The sequence below is a fragment of the Electrona antarctica genome (assembly GCF_951216825.1).
Source record: "Electrona antarctica genome assembly, chromosome: 10".
Lineage (NCBI taxonomy): Eukaryota > Metazoa > Chordata > Actinopteri > Myctophiformes > Myctophidae > Electrona > Electrona antarctica.
In genome coordinates, this window is record NC_136791.1 from 13,805,659 (window position 1) to 13,830,253 (window position 24,595).

The 24,595-nt window shown below is 43.8% G+C and overlaps 2 protein-coding genes across 2 annotated transcripts in view; one reads left to right on the forward strand and one right to left on the reverse strand.

Moving 5' to 3' along the window:
- eys (eyes shut homolog) overlaps window positions 1-24,595 on the reverse strand; it is a 580,966-nt gene that overhangs the window by 480,301 nt on the left and 76,070 nt on the right. The gene's annotated exons all lie outside the window — the stretch shown is intronic.
- adgrb3 (adhesion G protein-coupled receptor B3) overlaps window positions 20,824-24,595 on the forward strand; it is a gene marked incomplete at its 5' end in the record, with an annotated part of 229,890 nt that continues 226,118 nt past the window's right edge. Inside the window, one exon of the mRNA XM_079513219.1 lies at window positions 20,824-21,583. Coding sequence (XP_079369345.1) covers window positions 20,824-21,583 — 760 coding nt within the window. The remainder of the gene's footprint in view (window positions 21,584-24,595) is intronic.

Sequence of the window (24,595 nt, forward strand, 5' to 3'; positions counted from 1 at the left end):
TAGGCACTATAGGCACGCCTTTGTCTCTGCTCCCTGGTCCCACTTGGAAGAGGCCGGCCTCTGAAGGTGGTCTGTACAGGGCACAGGAGGTCTGTACAGGGGACAGGTGTTCTGTACGGTGGACAGATGGTCAGTTAGGGGATAGGTGCTCTGTACGAGGGACAGGTGGTCTGTACAGGGGGCAGGTGGTCTGTACAGGGGACTAGTGGTCTGTTAGGGGACAAGTGGTCTGTACAGGGGACAGGTGGTCTGTACAGGGGACAGGTGGTCTGTACAGGGGACTAGTGGTCTGTTAAGGGGACAGGTGGTCTGTACAGGGGACAGGTGGTCTGTACAGGGGACTAGTGGTCTGTTAGGGGACAGGTGGTCTGTACAGGGGACAGGTGGTCTGTACAGGGGACAGGTGGTCTGTACAGGGGACTAGTGGTCTGTTAAGGGACAGGTGGTTTGTTAGGGAACAGGTGTTCTGTACAGGGGACAGGTGGTGATTATGTGCAGAGATTTTACTATGCAATTCAAATCCCCCCCCAATTGACACAATTCAACTGTATCAAATCATAATAAAATATATGAGAACGATCAAGTGTCACCCATGCATATGGTACAAAAATATGTACGCGTTGTGTTGCGAAACGTTGTAAGCTTGAACACCGGCTATGTTTGCATGCAGAATGTTCACCTATCTCAACCCACACATGAGGGACTATAGGGTTTATATGGTTAACAGCTAAACAAACATCTGTATCTTATAATAAGGCACAGGGAATGGTAGGGTGGAGGGTGGTGGGGCTGGGTACGGCGTGACCGATTTAAATTGACTGTCCGGTTGTGATGACGGAGGCACAGTTTACCAGGGCCATTCGTGCTGTTGGAAGCACCTCTTCTTTTGGGAGGGGGGTGGGGGGGACACACGATGTGCTGAGTGGAGGCTAGGCGAGTCCCTCCAGCCCGGATTGACAGGCTTGGAGCACAAGCACGGAGATAGGTATTACAGGGGACAGCTGAGCTGCAGGAAAGCATTGGTGCAGGCAGTTTTCAGCCAACCTCATTACAGTGGATGGCTTGATCCAGGCACTTGCACCTCGGGAAAAGGGTTGACTCCGCACCGCGTCAATTGCACGATGCTCCAAGATGATTAGGATATACAGTTCTTTTTTTGGTAGACATGATTTTTTTTTCTTTTTCTTTCTTTTTCTTCTTTGTAAACATGGTGGTGCGGGGGGGTTTAAGTGTAAACAGGATGTTGTGAAACTGATCCTGTAGCTATTTTAGGCCATCACCGGATGTCTCCGGCGGCTTGTTTTCTTCCAAGGGACAGTGGGGGGTTATTTGGGGCTACGGCGATATGCCCACTCACAGAATTAAACCTTTATGAGACGCATAAATGTTTGCGAGAACTGTGATGTCAGGGCGCATTTGTCGGTCGATTGAAAGATGGAGTTGACAGGCAATTTTAGTTCTACACCATGTATTATGGTTTTATTTGCAAGTAGTGATGTGGGGGTAAACAAGCCGTCATTCATCTTAACTTAACTGTATGATTTTTGTATACTTTGCTGTGCTGCTGTCTGTGTTAACGTTTGTCTTTTGCTTGTCCACGGAGCACGCTGTAGGAATCAATTACAACATGTACTGTAAGGCCTGTCTACGTTTTAGAATGCATTCATGTGTTTAACTTGCCATGGCAAGTGCATAATCTCCGAACATTAATCTTTATTATTAAGTGGAGCCCCTCCAGAATTCAAATCACCGACCGCTCAGTCAAGGTCACACAATGTCAAAAAAAAAAAAAGAAGAAAAGGAAAAGGAAGAAAAGGACCCACAACATTTCAAATCATACTATACGGATGCCCACCACCACCGTTCTAAATGTAACAGGGATGCTCATGCAGCATTTATTAACCCATTGATTACGTTCACGCCATAACACATCCAAAGAGACATGGAATGGAATCGATCGAGGCATGTTTTCTTTCAGCCCGTGAGATTTTTTTTTATTATTATGTTTAATTATTTAATGCGGTTTTGAAACATTTCGAAGGCCGTGATTGTCATCCACCGTGTTGTTGTTGTTGTTGTTGAGGCGAACTCAAATGTCCCGAGCCAGCATAGTTGTCTGCAAACCTGCTGTGAGAGCAGACAGAGCCACTGGTCAATTTACTGATTGGGTCAGACACCCATTTTATGTGCACTGAGCAGCAGTACAGTACACACACTGGCCCAATACTAAGAGCACAGGGATCGATTCTTAGTTAACATCACATAACAGACAAATGGGAAAGAAAATATGTCGGTGAAAAAATTATATATATAGGCTATATCTTTTTTTTTCATCGCCGTCGGGAGTGAACTATCCAACTCCTTTTTGGAGGTGTTTGATTTTCTTTCATGAATCAATGCTATTGAACGCGCTTTATGTCTGTATTGAGCCAATGAAAAGTATATTAAAAAGCGATTCGGACGAAACCTCTTAACTCCATTGGACCCTCAATCTGTGCTAAAGCCTCTTTCAACATTGAATATGAATAATCTCCTTTGAACAGTACCAGTAAGACACCTGCGTGACAGCAGACTGCTGGGCGAGCACTGGCGCTTTGGCATGGGGGGGTCAGATCAACATATGGAATTAATTTTGTACTGGCCATATATGGAATGTGTCTTGAGTTTACAGGGTTTAATGAGGTCAGATCCACATATGGAATGTCAGAACAGCTAGGTCAGCCCCATATATGGAGATCTAAGGGTGGCAGCGGGGGCAGTGTCTTGAGTGTACAGGGTTTGATGAGGGCCCAGGTAGGGCCGAGCCTTAATATTCCGGCCTGTTGAGAACTCTAGTTTTCGCGGGCTGCCGGGCGTGGCTGCACTAATAACTAATAACTTTGGGGTTGACCTGTCCTCCAGTGTCCCTATTGTGGATTCTGAGCCGAACATTCAGTGATCTATACAAGCCTGGCTACAACAACACATCATGGAACATTTGAGCTTGTAGATCGGCTGTGTTCAGAGAAGAGGTTTCTTGGTGGGGGAAAAGAAGAGCCATGCCGGACCCTGGTCAACGACAGGGTTTAAATGGTTAATTTCCTAGACAGCTTTCTTTGTCAGATAGTGCCGTGTTTATGGGTCTGGTCTTGTGCAAAGTGTACACATGAGGGTACCTTCTCAGTGGCTTGTCGGTTGACTCACAGTAGAGGAGTTATTTGGTTCATGTGTTTCAAGAATTATGTCCCTTCCGCGTAGAACTGAAGTAATATCCATTTGCCTTAATATAACAGCAGGATGGGCTCCTTTAACCCATTAAGACCTGAGGCAGATTATACTAAATCTCTTCTAAATCCTTAGTTTTCAGAAGAAAAAAATAAATAAAAATTATAATAATAATTCAGCGGTAAATCAGTGGTTCTCAAACTTTTTCATATCAGATAGGAGTAGGACACCCAAAATTGTATATTTGGTTAGTTCTAGGGACCCCCCCGGCCAAATATTTTAGTTAAAAATGTTCGCTTTAAAATGCAATATTGCCTCATCAAAGTTGGAGTTAGCTGCTTTAGCAGACAGTTTGAGGGTCCAATGGAGTTAAGAGGTTTTGTCCGAAGCGCTTTATAATACCTTCAATATTTTTTAAACAACACACAGACGTAAAGGGTGTTCAAGAGCACTGATTTATGAAAAAAATGGAATTAGGTGATTTCCTAACTCTCCAACAGCAACGTTATTCAAAGTTTCGCAATAATGATCACGTTTTTTCAAAAACAGCCGATCTACAACCTCATAGTGTGGCACGAAGTGACGTGCTATGAGCTTGTAGATCTGCTATTTTTTGAATAGCCAACCAATGTGCTACAGTATACCTAACATCTAAAATGACACAGGTGCTTTCCCGGTTTCAAATGGTTAAAGAGAGATTTGTGAATACAATGCCACGCTTTCATAAAATATCAATCTCACACCTCACTGCTAATATTCCGCCTTTACGATGTAATGTGGGTACAATTCAAAGGATAAGGCCTCATGCTATTCATAGCCATTGCTCTGAAAATAACTGACAAGGAAAATTAATAACTGCGTTCTGGTTTTTCCCACTGACAGCAAATTGTTAGATGCTTGAAAAAGTTTCTTATCACTTTATTTGAGTGATTAGGAGAGAATTTCATTCTCCATTGTCTGTGGCAGAGGCTAATTATTTTATCATAGAATTTTTAATTAACTGTATCTCACAGACACAGTTACAGTTGACTATAGAGCCACATAAGTTATGGCAGATAGCAGGCAAATAGAGTGTATGTGAGTCTTTTCAGATTAAGCACCATGCTTCAAACAGAAACAGTACAAAGAACAAAACAGACGACAGAGCAATGATGAAAATATGGCTTATGAAAATAAGAACTATATATGTGGTGCCCACCCCACATGTTCTGGTGCCCACTATGTTTTTGGTGGTGCAGGACTATAATGGCATTTATTGTTGTAGTTAGATGTTATTACATGTTGTTTATGATTCACTGGAATGGGACTTTTACGTACATGCCATGATGCCATACGGATGGGCAACGTATCAATATTATATTGATATGGTGATATGAGACTAGATATTGTCTGGGATTTCGGATGTCGCGATACAGCATAAGTGTGGTATTTTCCTTCTTTCAATCACTTAAAGGGGCATTCCACTCATTTTCAACATTTTACTATGCCATTAATATATAGAACTGTTGTGTGGAAATAATAAAAAGTCCCCCCATTCTGTGTTTCCTAGAACTGCAATTATGAAAAAAATCATTAACATGGTGAAACACATCTTGATGACATCATCAAGATGTGTTTCACCATGTTAATGATTTTTTTCAGACCTACAGTTCTAAGAAACACAGAATGGGGGAACTTTTTTATTATTTCCACACAACAGTTCTAAGGTATATTAATGACATAGTAAAATGTTGAAAATGAGTGGAATGCCCCTTTAATCCATATTTGCAAAATGTTCCAAAATAGTGCAGATCGACAATCTCCACAAGCATTACCGTCACTATGATTATTATCATCCCAATATTGATATTGATATTGTTTTAAAAAATATAATAATCTTGTGCCATTTGATTTTGTCCATATCTCCTCAGTCCTATACCAGAAAATGCATCCCAGCCACAGCCAGGCTGGTGTGTGGACTGTAGAGGTGATTGTTGGATACAATACTGATGACAAGCAAGATCTAACTTCTTCAAAGACCCTTTCAACTTTGTGAAGGGTCTGTTCACGAAGGAGAAAAGTGGCAATCTCCAAACAACAAAGGAAGGCCTCGAAGCCCACCTGTCACAAACACACTCTGACAGTCGCCGACATGAACAGGTCACGCTCCCACATGACATGCCACCTTTACATCCTCCAAAACATCAGACGTCATCCCTCCCAAGTGGAGTGAAGTCGAAAGAATTGTATGTCGGGCAAGAGCAGTATCCTCCCCCGCTCTCAATGGGGTACCATACAAACTCTACAAGTGTGCACCAGATGTCCTGCGTTTCCTATGGCGACTGATGAGGGTGATATGGCTGAAGCAGACAATACCAACAGCCTGGCAGAGGGCAGGGAGCATCCTGATCCCAAAGGAAAAGGACTCTACTGACATCAGCCAGTGTCACCAAATCAGTCTCCTGAACGTAGAGGGTAAAATCTTCTTTAGTGTAGTGGCTCGCAGGCTGACCACCTACCTGGAAATGAACCACTTAATTGATACATCGGTGCAGAAAGCAAGATACCAGGCTTTCCTGGTTGTGTGGAGCACTTGAGCATGATTTGGCACCAAGTCCAGGCCGCAAAGAAGCATGGGAGAGACCTCCATGTCGTCTTCCTGGACCTTGCCAACGCCTTTGGCTCGGTTCCACCTATGGACTGCGTTCAGCTACTTCAGAGTTCCAGAGGCTATTACCGCCCTCGTCAAGGCCTACTTCCAAGATGTGCAGATATGTGCAGAGTCTCGCTGCTGCCAGACTCTCTTAGGACCCTCAGGTAAACAGATAGACGACTCCTAGAAGTTCCAGCTACAAAGAAGAGGCTCAGGGGCGACTGAGCCTTTGCTGTCGCAGCTCCTATACACTATGGACCAGCATTCCTCTCGCTGTCAGATCTGCCCCCTCCACTGAGAGTTTTAAGTCTAGGCTCAAAACTTTCCTTTACTCACAAGCCTTCCAGTCCCCCTGATGCTCTTGCACTTTTATACATATAGGATATGTTTGCCGTACTGCCTTTAAACTGCTCTTAACGTCTCTCTTGTCTACTGTACCATAACTATATTTTATTTGTATTATTGTTTCACTGGTGTATTGTATTGCACTGTATCGTATTGTTTTCTCTGACCTGTGAAGCACTTTGGTACGATGAGTCGTTTTTAAATGTGCTATACAAATAAAATTGATTTGATTTGATTTGATATGCCTGTCAACAGCAGATTACACCACAGCTTGGCAACACCTGGAGGTGGGCATCATGGCAGGATGCACCATTTCCCCGCTAGCCTTCACCATGACCATGGAGGTCATCATCCGTACATCTCGGTGGGTGGTGGGAGGAGAGCAGCTATAATCAGGCCTGCGGCTCCCTCCCATTAGGGCATAGGCATACATGGATGATATGACCACTCTCACGTCAACCATTCCATGCACGAGACGACTGCTGAAGGAGTTGCAGGAGAACATTGGGTGGGCCCGGATGAAGTTTAAGTTTAGCAAGTCCAGAAGCCTGTCAGTAGTCAAAGGGAAGCTATCAGAGCAGCGCTTTTACATCGCGAGGAGCCCATATCAACTGTGGCAGAGAAGCCAATCACGAACCTCAGGTGTTGGTACGATGCAACCCTCACACAGCTCAGACAGGATGCCACTAGCGGTCTTCAGAGCATCGATAGGGCCATGCTCCCTGGCAAGCTGAAGCTTTGGTGTCTTCAGTTTGGTCTCCTACCTCAGCTGATGTGGCCTCTGACCATCTATGAGGTGGTGATCTCAAAGGTTGACAAGCTTGAGAGGTTGGTCAGCTCCTTTGCCAGGAAATGGCTAGGCCTTCCCAGATGCCTTAGCAACATAGCCCTGTATGGGAAAGGCATCCTGGAGTTCCCTCTGTCCAGTAGTCTCGCGTTGCCAGACTGTTGCCTCTCGCAATTTCCAAATGCTTCCATCATACAGTCTTGGAGCAACGGAAGTTCTATCATGAGTAAAATATAAAGCGGAAGTGGAGCATCCTCCCCACTTCAGTTTCGTCTTTACAGTAGCGCACATTTATCTTAACGGAAATGGCAGCTTCCTTACTCAGATTTCGGGAGGTGTAGTTCCAGACTCTATATAGCATTCGGAGATTGTGGAATAGTTGTCTGGCTACGCGAGACTATCTGCCCAGCCTCACAGAGGAGTACAAGAGCACCAAAGTCAGGCTGGAGATGATGCTGACAGAATCCCAAGACCCCTGTGTAGCTAAAACCACTCCGACCCTTGCAACCGGGAGGAAGTGGACTCCAGCTACACACCAGGCCGAGTCAGCCTTTAAGCACCAGGACATAGTCGGCCACGTGCAAAGGGGAAGAGGAGGCCTTGGGCTCGGGGAGTGTGAACCATCCTGGTACAAGGCCTCTCCAGCTCAGCGACGAGGTCTCGTGGTCAAGACCGTGGTCGATGAGGTACGCAGAGAAAAGCAGGCTGCAAGATGCGCAAAGGCTGTCTCACAAGGAAAGCAAGGGCAATGGATGCGTTGGTAAGACGTTGAGAAATGAAAGCCCTCTTGGAAGGAGATTTGGGACATGGAAGCTTTTCAAACTAGCTTCATCCTGCGGCCCACTTATGATGTCCTACCATCACCACAGAACCTCAGTCAATGGTACGGAGAAGACCCTACAAGGCCTACATGCCCCCTCTTTCCATCTCCAGCAAATTGAAACACATTCTAGTTGGCCGCAAGACGAGCCTTACGCAAGGTCGCTACACCTGGCGGCACAATCAAGTGCTGAAGTGTCTGGCAGCTTCGCTGGAGAGTACACAGACGGCTGTCAACGCCCTGCCTCCACTTTCCTCCCATCCTACATCTTCAGCACAGTTTGTTCGTGAAGGGGAGAAGCTACCAAAGATCCCCCCATCAAAACCAGAGGCCGGACAACTGGGAGCAGCACAAGACGCAGAGACTCTGCTTCCCAGCAGAGAGACCAACCTCAGGCCGGATCTGGTGCTTTGGTCCCCTTCAATTCGAAGGGAATGGGATTCCAAAGCCAGGCCCAATGTCAAACCATCAAAGCCCTGTCCAGTGCTGCTGAAAGAGCAAGCCACTGGCTCTGGATCAGGAAGAGAGACAACAGCTGGGCTCCGAAATGACACCCAAGTCAAGACGACATCCAGGGGAGTGAGGGTTAGAAGGGGATAAGGCAGAGTGGGGCAAACCTGGGACGCCAGGTGTTGCTGTTGAACCCTCTTGAGGTGTCGTGGGCCTATTCAATGAAACACCCAAGATGGACGGCGCCCACCTGACGACCCCAATGAAACCCTTAGCCCCTTGCACCCAACCCTGTGGTGACTTTCATCATTCTCAACCACGTTTCCGACGGTATAAACGGATTGTAACACCCAGTCCCATTCAGGTATGTGGTCAAGCGCAAGCTTGGCTCAGGGAGGAGGACGCCCCTGCCATGCAGAGTCCATAATAACATCATATCCTGTGTTTGTAAAACCAATGTGTCCAAGTTTGTGCACCAAGTCTTATGAGCAACGCACAGAAGTATTCGGCACTTCTGGTCAGACGAAGGAGGAGCCAGGCCCGAAGGCAACCCGCAGCGCCTGGAGCCTCCTAGTGTTGCCAACATCTCATCAGCCATCTTCCCCACTGACTATCTATATGCGTCCAAGAGACAGTTGGGGGTTGTAGAATGTCACTTGGACACAGGCCGGGATCTGATCAGCCTCGGTCGAGTCGCCTGGTGGAGGGTGTCTGTTGTAAGACCCAGAAACATCCAATGATTCCAGATAACGACACTGATGATGTGTGCAAGTTTGTGCATCAGTAGATGTTTTATTTACTTGTCCAAGTTCCCCCATGAGAACTATTCTGAAAAGACTAAACATCTTGAGTTGGCATATTTACGGGAGCTGACCGTGTTGATGGTTAAAATGTGAAGGTGACAGATATTGATTGGCGAGTCTTGGTTGATTAGTAACACACCATAACCTACAAAAGCTAATGAAGTCGCCAATATGCTAATGCAAACGATACCTACAATGGGCTTATCTCATTATCATGTCTATATAATTAATTACATAGTTCTTTCACAGGCATCCTCAATGTTGTCAGGTTTCCCTATCCCACCCCCTCACTTTCCATTGAGGGAGGAAAATAAATTATAGGGAAGGAAAATGAAAATGTGGCAGGTGATTTGTCGGAAAGATAATTTGTTATTGTGTGCATTCAGAAATGATAATCGCAAAGGTGACCCATGATCTTCTTGATTAACAAGGACACAGAGCTTCATCTCAACTGTTGCAACATTATTTTCAGCCCCCTTTGTCAGCATCATTCCTCCTGTCCCCTTTTGTATCAAATAGAATGACAATGATGGACTATCTGTCTCGCACAAGTTCCTCTTCATGATCGGTTCAAAACAAAGCGAGGCAACGATCATGATATTGACTTTAGCTGATGACTGTCACGGCGTTGTTTCATGTTAAGTGGCAAGTGGTTCGAATTGAAAATTCACCAGATGAAGTGGGGAGATAGCAGCAGTCAAAATGTTTTTTATATATTTTTTGTATTGCACTTGAGGCTGAAGTAGGCAATGTTTCAGATAAATGTCGGGGGTGTGAGGTCGTCTAAAAACAAGCATCGCTTTCTGTGTAAACACAGATTGGCTTAAGTCTTCCTTCCATCGATACCAGCATTATAAAACTAACGTTCTCAAAGCAAGTTGGGAATGCTTTTCAATCTACTACACATGGGGCCGTGCGGCTAGCTGCTCATTGAATATTTACATAGCCAGGGAGATGGGTTTGTGCGAGTGGAAGGCATGGTGTTTGGAAGCACATTCAAAGGAAGTCTATAAATGCCCTAAGGATTCATGCAGTGCAGGAGCATTGTCTCTATCCCCCCCACCACCTCCCCCATCCCCAAAGAAAAAACAGAAACACTGCAAGGGAAGAAAATACCTTGATTTAAAATTCAGTTATGAATCCAGCCATGGAAGAAGAAACAAATAGAAGTGTGAGTGGAATGAAAAGCAGAGAAGTGTGCACAGGAGCTCAGTTGTGGTCACACATGCATGACCTACAGCTACAAGCGGTGCTTAAAACCCAGCCATACAAATTATCTCCAACTCCTATTCTTCACGCCTGTCTTACGGACACGTATACTACTGTATACGAAGTATCCGATTACTCTCATTTTGATGTTGTATTTTGTTACCTTTTTTTGTTTTAAAACTGTGGTGAACTTGTATTATTTCCCCTTCATGGGCGCCTTTGCTTTATTCATCCACACTGATATGTCTGTCTCATCCTTTCGTCAGAATCTGAAAGATCTCTCGAATTCAAGTCTCGCTCAGGGCCAGTAAAAGGCTTTCACTCTCATTAGTATTCTGCCAAACGCAGTCAACAGTATCTCTCAACTATCCTGTTCATGCAGAAATGCCAGTTATAATGGTTAAAAGTGATACAGCAGATAATGTAAAAAAAGAAAATGCATGCCAGTCCAAGGCACTAAGCCTTGTCTTTACAACACGTGTGTTAAAACGCAGTATTAAATACAAAATGTATGTATTATGTTTGTTTTTAAGTGTTTGAATTTCAATTTGGAATAAAAAACCAATATATGATAACAAATAATACAATACAGGATGTAATATATAGCATTAATGTTTCAGAATGCTTTGCATGTTTTACACAGGATTTCATGTTGTGTGGTTTACTTACATTGCAACCGTTTTCAGCTGCCTTAGTCTCCTAAAAAGCAATACATTGTATATAAACCGTTTTGTGTCAAAATATGACAATAACTGTCATCACATGTAGTCGATGTGTCTGTCAGCATCATACTTGAAGGGAAACAGATGCTGTGGAGCACAGATTTATTGATAAATTAAATGACAAGTGAATGAGTTATGCCTCCTCGGACCTCGGTGTGTGTGTGTGTGTGTGTGTGTGTGTGGTGTGTGTGCGTGTGCGTGTGCGCGTGCGTGCAGTGTGTGTGCACTGTGCATGCACTGTGCAGTGTGTGTGCAGTGTGTGTGTGTGTGTGTGTGTGTGTGTGTGTGTGTGTGTGTGTGTGTGTGTGTGTGTGTGTGTGTGTGTGTGTGTGTGTGTGTGTGTGTGCGACAGATTATTTTACGTTGCCAAGTTCAGATGATGTTTCTTTCCAATATGGTTCTGCCTCTATCTCTATACTCAAATGAATACATGTGGTGCTATTGGCACCATGCCATTACCACAGATGAAACGTACTGTTCTTTCTTTTACTAATGTTGAATATGTGGCACTAAAATGAAACAATTACTTGGAAACAATGCTTAACCCATTAAGACCTGAGGCCGATTCTACAAATGTCAGAAAAACGTATACTGTATGTTGCTATATCAGTAGTGCTCAAACCTTTTCGAGCACCCCCAAAATTATATATTTGATGTACAGTATTTGGCTACCGACCCCCAATATTTTGCTCCAGGGACCCCCAGAAGCAAAGATTTGAGCTAAAAATCTTCGCTTTAAAAATATTATACGTACAGTAGCTTGCGGAGTTCAGTCAGGTATACTCGAGAGGTTAATACGCTGCATTACTATGTTGGTGTATTCAGTGTTATGCAAGACCCATATGTGTCATATGCTGATGTGGCTGACCAATTGGGCAGGGTATTTAAGCTTGCCTAAAGACTGTTCTTCCTGCGTTCCTTCTGCATATGTGACTAAATTTGACTGAGGGACTGCCATTGGATTTTTTTGAATTTTCGTTTTTTCATGTCATATGAAAGCAGGGAATCATAGCTTCAAATTGACATATTGGTTGTTCAGTTTGGCCCACCAGTTTTGGAGATATGGCTTATAGATGAATGTCTTGCAGAAAACAGCGAGTTGAGAAAACAGGCTTGAAAGGTTCACTTCTGTGGTCGCTAACATTACACCTAGCTACATGTTTAAGCATTTATTTCATATTTACATGTCGATTTCAGCTCTGACACTTATTTCAGACATGCTCTAGTATGTGAAGAGTCTGCCTGTGCTATAAACTCATTTTGAAAAAAAAAAAAAAGTTCTCCTCTGGTGAAAAGCTGGAATTTGCGCGATGGCAGTCTCTCAGTCAAATCTGGTCACATATGTGTTCCTGGCTGTTGTTATGCGCCGTTTGCTCCCACCACTACCCCAGCACCAGCGGCGGGCTCTGCTATTAGTTCTGTTCCCCACGGGGGTTGTTATTGTATATCTACACTGTAGATATACAATAACATCTCTCTATACAATGTATCTCCCTGCTCTTAATGTTTAATGATGGTTGTTAAATTGTGCCGAGCAGGGAGCAATATATGTAGCAGAGCGAACGCCAAGATTAAATATTGTATTCTCATTCTATAATACATATCTCTTCAAACTATTTGTGAATTATCTGACTGAAATATATATATATGCCAAAGTAAAAGAAAATGCTTTATAGCTAAAAGCTAAAATGACACAGATGCTTTCCTGGACTTAACTATAACTTTCGACTACGGTTAGTGTCAAGAAAAGACAACTAACTATAAATAAATAACTATGACTAGTGACAGATCTATTGGGTAAATTGATCATCATGCATGGAATTTCCTTCATACAGTATGAGCTGTCTATCTTTTTGACAGGCCAACATACAGTACCTTTACTGACTTTAGACAGACTCCCAAATGATTTCACTGAGCTCATACCTATTCGAGGGATGACTTACGCACACCCGGTTCAATTTTATAGCAGGTGCGTATAGGTCCTGGCAGTACAGCAAACGTTATGAGGAAGGAGGAGAGACCCGCACACCGCCACTTGCTGGTTCAAGAACTTTATTTTAAAGAGTCATAGCAACGTTTCGGCCTTTCGGCATTCACATGCCCGAAGAAGGCCGAAAGTCCAAAACGTTGCTATGACTCTTTAAAATAAAGTTCTTGAACCAGCAAGTGGCGGTGTGCGGGTCTCTCCTCCTTCCTCATAACATTTGCTGAGCTCATACCAACTTCATCGCACCAACGCTTATCATTATTATTATTATATATAAATATGACATAAATTAAGTAATATAGTTATTTTATTAAGAATGCTATATCATGACCATGCACTGGGCTGAGTCGGCGCTACCGAACTTCGCGACGTTCGACACGGCAACTTGCACGCTTTAGCACGCTCTGTGGTGTCTCTCGTTGCTCATGTACAGATTTCTTTTTTTTGGGGTGAGACCGGATTGATTCACAACAACAGTAAACCATCATTAAACACATCAATACTGTATACTGTGTATATATATATGTACTGTCTATATTGCAATTAGTTGGGATTCCTATCGTGGTTGACATGTTAATATTCTAATGGATGAATATTGTGCCTCGCCCCTTTGCAGTGCCAACGTTGTGACGGAAAGAGAGAGCAGAGATATTTTCAAAAGATTCTGCTACTTGGTCGTGTCTGTGAAATGGATTATACCGCTCTGTTCATGTCCCAGGGTAGGTTGCTGGCTCCGTATTTAATGATGCTCCTCTAAATAATAGCTGTGAGTTGAATTCTTCCTGGGAAATAACGCCGGCACATGAGGCTGTACAATAAAGAAAGCCTTCATAAAAGCTCACACCATTTGAAAATATTTTATATCCCCCCTCCCCCCAAAAAAGAAAACTTCTCTACGGAGAAGGGAGGTTATGCGTGACATGTTCCTCGCAATTTGTTGAAGAAACATGCCATTATAGTAGTAGTTGTAAAGAGACTACAAAATACTCCCCGGCTCCGCTCTGACCTACAGTACAACTCATGTAATGACAAATGGCGTAATAACTTATTGCAAAACAGCACGGAAGGATAAACTGAGTAATTCATTTGGAGAAATACTTCCCTCTAGACCTGCTCAGTTGGGTCTTGCCGGTAAGTCATCCTCCAGTTGAGATACCAACCGATGGAGGAGAGGGCCATTATCAGCGTTGTCAGACAAATGTGACACGTTGGACCGCCTCGCCTGGAAGTGATTGATTTGCATTGGAAATCTGCAAATCAAATCTATATTCCAGCGACGTCCTGAGAAGCTAAGTATTTAGAGAGAGGGAGAGGGAGTGTGTGTGCATGCACGTGCGTGTGATCATGTCTGTGTGCACTGTGCAGGTGCGTGAATGCGTCTGCAGGTGCTTATGCATGCACATTGCTGTACGGTACAATACATGGACGACTGCATGATGTATGTGCATGCATGCATGCGTGCGTGCATTCACATGTCAGTGGCACCTGTCAGCGTAACCGTGACAGAGAGGAGAAAGCACAGATGCATCTGAAAAGGCCGTCTAATATTCTGGAAAAAAGAGATAATATAATCATTTGAAATGATGGTGGCGTAATGGCAAAAACAAATTCTTGCTGGCAACATATGCTCTTTCATCCTGCAGGAAATTATACAGATATGATTGATACAGACACACAGCTATTACATCTAACTGCCATTAAATCATGCGCGCGCGCTGCGCACGCACGCACGCACGCACGCACGCACGCACGCACGCACGCACGCACGCACGCACGCACGCACGCACGCACGCACGCACGCACGCACGCACGCACGCACGCACGCACGCACGCACGCACGCACGCACGCACACACACACACACACACACACACACACACACACACACACACACACACACACACACACACACACACACACACACACACACACACACACACACACACACACACACACACACACACACACACACACACACACACACACACAAACATACAGGTGTTAACAGAGAGATGTGTGTGCGTTGATGAATAATTCAGACATGCTCTCCTCAAACACGATCTCGACTTGATGGAATAAAAACAGATTTTGCAAAATGCTGCCCGAGTGAGAGCGATATCAGATATTTTGAGTATCTGCTAGAGGAGAAAATTATCGGCAATAAATGGTGTAATGAGGTGCATGATAGCACGAGTACCCTATCTCTGGGGGGGACAGAAAACCAGCAGTCCTCTACAGAATGATATACGCTGCTTTTTATCTGTCAAGCATTAAATGGTTTTTTTTCTTCCCCACACACAAAAAAATCACTATGAAAGATAAAACTTTAATAGGTCTGATCTCATACAAAGCACACAGTAAAATCCTGTGTTATGTATCCAGTTGTAATTCTGAGAGATTACATTTGCACTCTCTCGGAATTCAAATATCACTCAGGATTGTAGGAGTGTGCACTGACTATTTAAATGCACTGCACTGGACTGTAAGTCAGAGTCTATCACACAACGATTCATGAGTTCACATTGGATATCATTCTTTTATAATTAACCCTCACCTGGGGACCACTCTAACCAAATGAAATGTGTAATCTTTGTGTATTAGGTCTGGATGCCGTTTAGCCCAACGGGCAAACACGCAGGATGGGTAATGTCCTATCTGTGAGGAGTGATGGCAGCATTCCTAGAACCGGAGCATGGACGAGACTCACTGGAGAGATGCTCATTGTTTTTTCATTGTTCAATAAAGCTCCGCATGAATGTCTTCCACCTTTTAGCTCGCAGCAGAGCCAAGCGCTCCCAAAATACCAAAGTCTTCATTATTATGGCCGTGGAATGTGGGCTGGCTCGAGGTCACTTTCTGATGCTCCACTTGTCGCCTGGGGAAGACTGGATTTAGAAGGCTATACTACCGCAGTCACATGCAGCCTATTGCCATCTAAATGTGCTGTGGGAACTAGTGTGTTGAATTTGATTTGTTTGATTTGGTTTTAGTCATAGTCTTTTGAATAAAGTTCCATTTGTTTTAGTCATATTTCAGTCATCTGAAATGTTTTAGTTTTGGTTGAATTTTAGTAGACTAATCTACAGTTTAGTCGACTAAAATGCATTTTAGTGGGCCTTGATGGCATCGTAATGGCTGGTTTTATACACTTGCTGCATGCTGAAAATAGCCGATCTACAAGCTCACAATGCAACCAAACAAAATGGCTTGTCTTTTAGTTCTACTGGATCTCATTCTCTTCTCCACTAGTGCTTCCCTAACATTTTGTCTAGTTTTTATTGGTTGACGAAATTGTCAATATATTTAGTCTCAGTTTTAGTCATCGTAGCTTCGGTTTTATTCGGTTTTAGTCAGTGAAAGTAGGTAGTCGAAGATTTTTCATCATAGTTTTAGTCGTTGAAATAAACACTGAAGGGAACGCAATCTGCTTCAAACTATTACAGTATATAGTAATAGTTTTAATTATAGTATTACAAGAGATTAATAATGTGCTATAACTGGTTTTTCATGTTCGCCACTTGAACCTGAGAATCCATAATGCTAGGGGAAAATTTGCCAAAAATAGTAGATCTACAAGCTCGCAAGGCAAATAGATTTGGTATAAAAAGCAGGCCATGCTTACAAGCCAGCTCAAGTCTACAGTATATGTTTTATACATACTAAATGGCACACATTTTGTGTGTAGCATTGAGGTTTCCGGCACTTGGAGTGCAAAGGGCTGCATGATACATTCTTTATGTTGGGAGCAAGCAACAGATGTTTAAATGGAAGACATTCCACTGAGGCCTTGAAGAAAGCGACAGAATAATCACAGTAAACTATGTGTTGCAGAAATGATGGCACAGTTGACCTCATCAAGAGAAAAACAAAATGAAATGCTAATGTTGTTAGGCTATAATTAGGCCTACTCCGAATGATTCCAAATATGCAAAATCTCAGTGAATATGCAAATATGTGTTGAAGGTCATGTGCATTAACCTCTAGTTGTAGTGCGTGTGTGTTTGTTGGTTTCATCCTAATTATAGGTCTATAGGATGTCCTGTCTTTTGACCATTAGCCCGTAAAGGGCGCTCATCCGTTTGACATGTACAGTAAATGCTTTGTCTTAACATATCGACTGGCAATTCCATGGCTTTAGAACGCTCCCTATACCTTGTGTACCACGTGTCATTTGTGGTTTTATTCTTCCAATACAACCAATCAGCGATCAGTGATTTTGTAGGACAGCCAATGACAAAGCATTCTCAGAAGAATTACTTGGTAAGAAAGAAAGAAAGAAAGAAAGAAAGAAAGAAAGAAAGAAAGAAAGAAAGAAAGAAAGAATAATAATCTGACTGCAACATTGTGATTTGTAGGGTTCAGAATGTGTGGTAGCCTATACCAAGTGTAAATGAGGAAAAACACACAGGTTCATGATGTTGTCATACATATTTAATTTCACCCACAATGAATCAATTTTATTTCGTTGCATGGAGTTGCATGGCTAAATGCTGGATAGGCTATAGCTTACCTTGCGCACAGACAGGTTAGATTATGCCATCAGAACATTCCTTTGAACGACCATTGCCAAATTTGCCATGATGTGATACAGGTTAATAACAAGACTAAACTTCCTAAGGCGTGTATACGCGGCCATATGGATCTATATATCGTCCAATGACTTTCTTTCAGGCCGAATCAGGCGTATAATACGCCTGAAAGAATGGCATTGGACGCTATATGGATCTAGATGGTAGCCTATCGGGAGCAACTTTCCCAAGACAGACAACAACTTGTCGAGTAACAAAGAGGGCCTTTATTCAAGAGAACATATCAAGTGGCTATATATTCATTCATTGTCCATCGGAGAAAAACCTATAATAAAACATAAAACCAGATGCAATTCAAAAGCTTCTGGATGGCTTCACAATATGATCACAGTTACCGACACATCCCAGAACAAGGTAATCCGGGTGCGAGACGAGTCCCCATGATGATAACGCGCGCAATTATGATCCCGGGCACGCACCATTTTGCACCCAAAAAAAATGAGAAATAGCAAAATATTCCATTTCATGAAAGCAATGTGTCTTGCGGGCGCGGATGTATGAGTGTGTACCGTGGGTCCAGACTCCAGTTCAGGGGGAAAAACCCCTTTTGACTCGCATTACATACAGAGGGAGGTGGAAAAGGAGGAGTGTAGTCAAGTGCACGCGTAAAAAGCGGTGCCATGCAAGCAGGCGCAGCAGCATTCGAGGAGCGAGCGTGTACGCGTACGTGCTCTATCTTCGCGGCTGTGTGTGACGTGATATTGCAGCCTGCACACTCCTGAAGCCGTGTGCGAGGAACGAGCAAAGCGTGTCTGTTCCTCTCCTCCGCTCTCTAACTCAGTATTGCAACATCTCACATCCACCCACTGGGGATTTTTGTTCCTTTTCCCTTTAGTATATTTTTTGGAAATTATTGGACCGTTGGAGACCGTTGGAGAAAGAATATCAATGGGAATAGATCGTGGATTTGGCCGAATTATTTGCGGGTGAAATAGGTTTCCTTTTTTTCTTCTTTTCCATCACTCAAGACATTTCTCTCGCATCGTTTTGTCGTATGTTGCGCGCCCCCTCGCTCTCTCTCGCTCTCTCTCTCTCTCTCATCTCTCTCTCTCTCTCTCTGTGTATGTGTGTGTGTATGTATGAGCGTGCGTGCGTGCGTGTGCGTGTGTGTGTGTGTGCGTGTGCCAGGCTCCTGCGTGTGTGTTGATGGGGAGACCGAAAGGAGACATGAACCAGACCGGAGTCTAAACGCATTTTTCATCTATTGAACATCTTGTTGCATTTGGACTTCTATTGTTGGGGATGGAGAGCATCGATCTACCGGAGGGCTGCAGAATTTATTTATAAAGGATGTGGCCAAGTATGCTGGAAAAATAGCCATAGCTTCCGCAGTGTAAGGTATGGTTATGATTATTATACATGTCTCACATTATTATTGTTGTAATATTCGGTATTATTATTATCATCCTTATGATAGGCTATTAGACGAGTCAAGACGACAGAACTCATGCTGCATTGCATGTTAAGCATCTGCACATTTCGTTTAAAACGAACAAAAAGTTGAGCTTCTCTTGATAAACGTGTGTTGTATTCATTCATGAGCATAATGTACACTGTACAGGTTAGGATCAGTCCAGGGTAGGATCAGTCCATAGGCTGCTTAGTGCTTACTGTCTCGTCTCTCTCTCTCATTTAAAAAAACCCGAACATGCCTCTTTGGTGTCGAACCGCGAATTGCCACCGAGGTGTTGCCCATGTATGTAGATTGTATGTTTTTACATATTTCCCCCCATAAAGCAGTCTGCTAGGTCAAACAGAAGTCTATGTTGTGGGCAATGCAATATCATGCGCCTTTTTGACGACCGATGGATCGTCGTCAGACTGAGACAAGTGCTTTTTCAGCCGTGGTTATGATGATGAATCTCTCAAAGGGATGTAGGCTATAGATTCGGATGATTTTTGTCAGCTTTTCCCCTCGCCCCCTCACAAAAAACAAAATCCCGATTTGACTTCAAACTGGTTTCCCACAAATCCTTACGTAACATGCACCACCACAAAGTAATGAGACTACTTGTATTATCCAGTGGATTCAGTCAGTGCAGCTGATAGTCCTAACTATTAATTTCCCCAGTAGCCTGGTAGAGATCGAGGCTATAGTCTGCTGCTTGGGATTTCAACGCCTACACACACGCGCTCATGCACGCGCGCAGTGCGCACGCGCAAACACACACACACGCACACACACACACGCACACACACACACACTTTCTGCTATGACACTCACAGCTGCATTGCCTGTAGGATTAAAGCAATCAGGACATCGCATTGCATTCTCTCTCTCGCGCGCGCGCACGCACTCTCTCTCTCTCTCTCTCTCCATACATACATACACACGCGCGCGCACACGTACACACACACGCACACGCACACGCACACACACATGTAGGCCTACACTCCACTGGCTCTTTATCAAATTGCATTGTCAAATATGTCAAGCTCTGAATGTTGAGACATTCAGGTCGTGTGGATTGAAGAAGGAGAGCAGCAGAGGCAGCAGACAGCTGCAGAAAAGCCTTTCCTTGTCTATTTGAAAGCAACATTAAAACAGCCTATTTTATGCTGTCGGAGGAAACAAAACAAGCCACTGAGCTCGTGCTTGCTCTTCAAATGTGCTGATTGTTAAGCTAAACTGAGCAGCTTGTGTCCTCATCATTAGCTATGTCTCAGGCAGAGGCGGTTTTCTTTGAGCCTATGTGCAGAATATGTTTGTGTCAATAGCCTATCATAGATGGGTGCTATCGGAATCCTGGGGACACGCTTCCCGAATTTAAACCCATTACTACCTCAGCATCAGCAAAGACTGACTGATCACACACACACACACACACACACACACACACACACACACACACACACACACACACACACACACACACACACACACACACACACACACACACACACACACACACACACACACACACACACACACACACACACACACACACACACACACACACACACACACATCCCCAAATCACCAGCCAAAATATATTAATAATGAATAGTGAAAGCAACCACGAGGTGGCAGTGTTTGCCCAAAGTATGGTGTACTAGTAATAGGGACAGACTGTGGTATGCAAAACAATACATGTTTCTCAGGTTAATGTGGCGTTCATTTCTCTTGATGACAGGAAGTGATAGGAAATAAATGAGCCAAATGAACAGGATATGACGGGATCATTGGTCATGCATGATGTTCTCTCTGTTTTCAATGCTATATACCTCTCATGTAATTGATTTTCACTCTGTTCCCTGCAGGCCAAATGACATAGGATGAAGGCTGTTCGCAACCTGTTGATTTATATATTTTCCACCTATCTTCTGGTTATGTTTGGATTAACTGGTGCCCAAGATTATTGGTGTTCCACTCTAGTCAAGGGGGTCATTTATGGATCATATTCGGTGACTGAGATGTTTCCCAAGAACTACACAAACTGTACGTGGACACTGGAGAACCCAGACCCTACCAAATACAGCATCTACCTGAAACTGTACAAACGAGACCTGAGCTGCTCTGAACACTCCTTGCTCGCGTATCAGTTCGATCACTACTCGAACGAGAAGATCAACGAGTTGCTCAAAATCAACGAGTCCATAGTGTACCTGTGCGACTCCAAGAACGTCTATGTGTTTTTGCAGTACGACAAGAACTTTGTGCAACTGCGGAGGGTTTTCCCGTACGATTACGATAACGGATTGGTGCCTCAGAAGCTGCCGGACGAGGAGGAGAAATCCGTGGTGGAGTTTTTGGTGCTGAACAAGGCCAGCCCCAGCCAGTTTGGGTGTCAGGTGCTCTGCACGTGGCTGGAAAACTGCCTCAAGTCCGAGAAAGGGACGGTGGAGACGTGTGGGATCGTCTACACGAAATGCACCTGTCCTCAGCACCTGGGCGACGGGGAGTCGGAGAGCGTGCTCATGCTAAACAACGTGGTGTTGCCTTTAAATCCCCAAACGGAGGGCTGCCTGTCCCCGCAGCTCCAGGCCGGGCAGGTCTGCAATCTAAGTGCCGAAGTGAAACGGCCTCCTAAGGAAGGTGAGTATCATGCTCATGCTTTAGTTTCCGCTGACATAGACCTAGACTAGCACAAGGACTGTTGTTGTATGCGTAGATAAGCTACTCTAGCGACTGTGTCAAATGTGCACGTCAATTAGTCGATCCTCCTTTGCCCTTGTTGCATGCTTATACCGTGTGATGGCCCATGAAACAAAGAACACACACAGATACTGGTAGGTCAGATAGGATGTCAACTGTGAGAGCAAAGCTTGCAAGGCATGTGGGATTATGCCCACAAACCAAAACGTTCAAACTTCAAATGTGACATTCAATGTGGTTACAATTCAATTTTATCTGAAGTATTAATGCGATTCATTTACAATGGAAGTATTTGCACAGATCTCCGTGAGTAGAGAGTTGCTACAAATCGAAGGATTGTTTTGTTTTTTTGTTTTTTGTATACTTTGCATCTATGCCCATCATCCAGGAGAAGGAGCTTACAGTGAGGAAACTAAGGACATGTCCTTAGTTTTAACTGCCATGTCTATCACTTTGAATGAGTGAATTTTAAGGGTGATACAAGGATAGGGTAGAGTGATCTTGAGTCATAGTGAAGGTAGGCACATTATTACTCAGAGAGAGATAATAGTATGAACTGCGTTAAATCCTTAGCCAAGTATATAGTGGAACATTCAGATGAAAACAAGTAGAATTGTGCACAAAAAAACAAAACAAAAAACAAACAAATGGAAGCCATTTTGAGGGACAAATAGCCAAAAAGCAGCATTCCTCAAAATCCAATGGGAGAAAAGTAATTTAAGATTTTTTTCACTGCTTGTGTACAGGAGGCTATAGATTGCATGCCATGATTACAGTCTTGGTTCAAATAATGTACAGCACCACCACGCACACACACACACACACACACACACACACACACACACACACACACACACACACACACACACACACACACACACACACACACACACACACACACACACACACACACACACACACACACACACACAAGAATGTATCTACTACAAGAATGCTACCAAGAAGAAATGCATACCATAGCAAACACATTTATTTATATCTGTGAATTAAGCACAATGATATTGTGCTTAATTATGACAACCTTCCTTCCTTCCATGAACGCTGTGTCGCTTGCATTTCAGGAGAGCAGGGATATAAACACAGGGAAATATGTTACACATCCCAGTGACGTGAAACGTGTGAGAAACAATGAGAATGAGCATATACCAGGGAATGCTAGGAAATGCTGCCTATAGGGCATATCTGCAGTGCTTCATTGTAGATGTGTGGTAATAACACCCTTGAGAAGGCCTAACTGCTTTCTGATCAAGTGGAATAGAGGAACTCTAGCATTACAGTGAAGGACTGCTGGTCAGCGGCTCGCTGCCGCTAAACGGAACACGCTTTTTATTTAACCACTTAAATCCCATATCATTTGTTGACCGGAGTCCCCCAGGGTTTTCCCCTCTTCACCGCCAATAGTGTCAATAACAGATCTACAAGCTCACGGCGCGTCGCAGAGCGACACATTGTGCGCTTGTAGATCGGCTATTTTCGCTGAACGTTCACACCGAGAATTGGGACTATTAATTGGGTTCAAGTAGTTAACACTTCTTTTGTGTGTGTGGGTTTTGTAAGACGTCTTACAAACGTCTTTTGTTGAAGAAATATTAGCGAATATCAAGGTCCTCTTCATGTGTTTGCATTAAAGCATCTTCTCTTCTTCTCCCAGTAAGCCATCCAAGTAAATGGAGTCAGTGTTTCGTTCTCGTAGACATACAGTATAGGGCCTTAAAGCCATCATGGAATAGGTTTCTTTTTTCTTCTTCCATTTAGTGAACACTGCTACGTTCATTAAAAATGGAAAACGCTATTATAGCCGTAGTATCATGTTTGAGCTCATATGCAGTGAAATCTCTTTGCCCCAAAACAACATTTGACATTCATTTTTTTCTATCAGCATGTTAATAACGGCTTAAGAGCACAGCTTAGTCTCTCTCTCTCTCTCTCTCTCTCTCTCTCTCTCTCTCTCTCTCTCTCTCTCTCTCTCTCTCTCTCTCTCTCTCTCTCTCTCTCTCTCTCTCTCTCTCTCTCTCTCTCTCTCTCTCTCTCTCTCTCTCTCTCTCTCTCTCTCTCTCTCTCTCTCTCTCTCTCTCTCTCTCTCTCTCTCTCTCTCTCTCTCTCTCTCTCTCTCTCTCTCTCTCTCTCTCTCTCTCTCTCTCTCTCTCTCTCTGAAGATTTTCCCGAAGCTGCTATTTATAGTGGCGGTGGATGGGGGGTGGGCTGGATGGGACGGGGGGGGGGCAGAATAAATCCGTTTTCATCTGGATAACTGGGAGATCACCAGTGGGTTTAAAAGAGCACCGTGTCTCCAGTGGCATCATGATGGCAGAGTGGGTGATCATTATGGGGAATAAAGGCTCTGCAAACAGCCAACAAGGCTGTCTTTGATCTTCTCAGTGTCTGGTCCAGGGTGGCCTTGCAACAACACATGAAAGGAAAGACGGCTGGGGGTGGGCTTGTTCATGCCAGTGTCGAGGTTTCATTGACTAAAACCATGACGAAAAATGTCCGTTGAGACATCGACCACCTTTTTTCCACAGGCGAAAAATAAATAAAAGCTAAGCTAAGCTAAAAGTAAGACTAAATGTACTGACAATTTTGTCAACAACGTTTGGTTGCGCTCGGGTGCCAATAACAGATCTACAAGCGCAAATGTGAGTTTGTAGATCAGCTATTTTCAGCATTCAACCAAGTTGAGCGGTTGCTCACCCCGCACCAAAATTGTATCCACTCCAAATTCTATCATCTGTATCTCTCAGGAAATATTTTTGCTTTTTGGATATGATACTGCAAAAAGGGTTTTCTCCACTGCTCTTGGAGGGCTCGACCCATTTCGACCTATGCAGGGATATCCTGACACGGAACCTCTTCTCGGAGCTTAATATGTCAGACCTTAAATGATCAAATCTACCTTCTTTTACTCAGTAATCGAAATGGAGGAGGTTTACA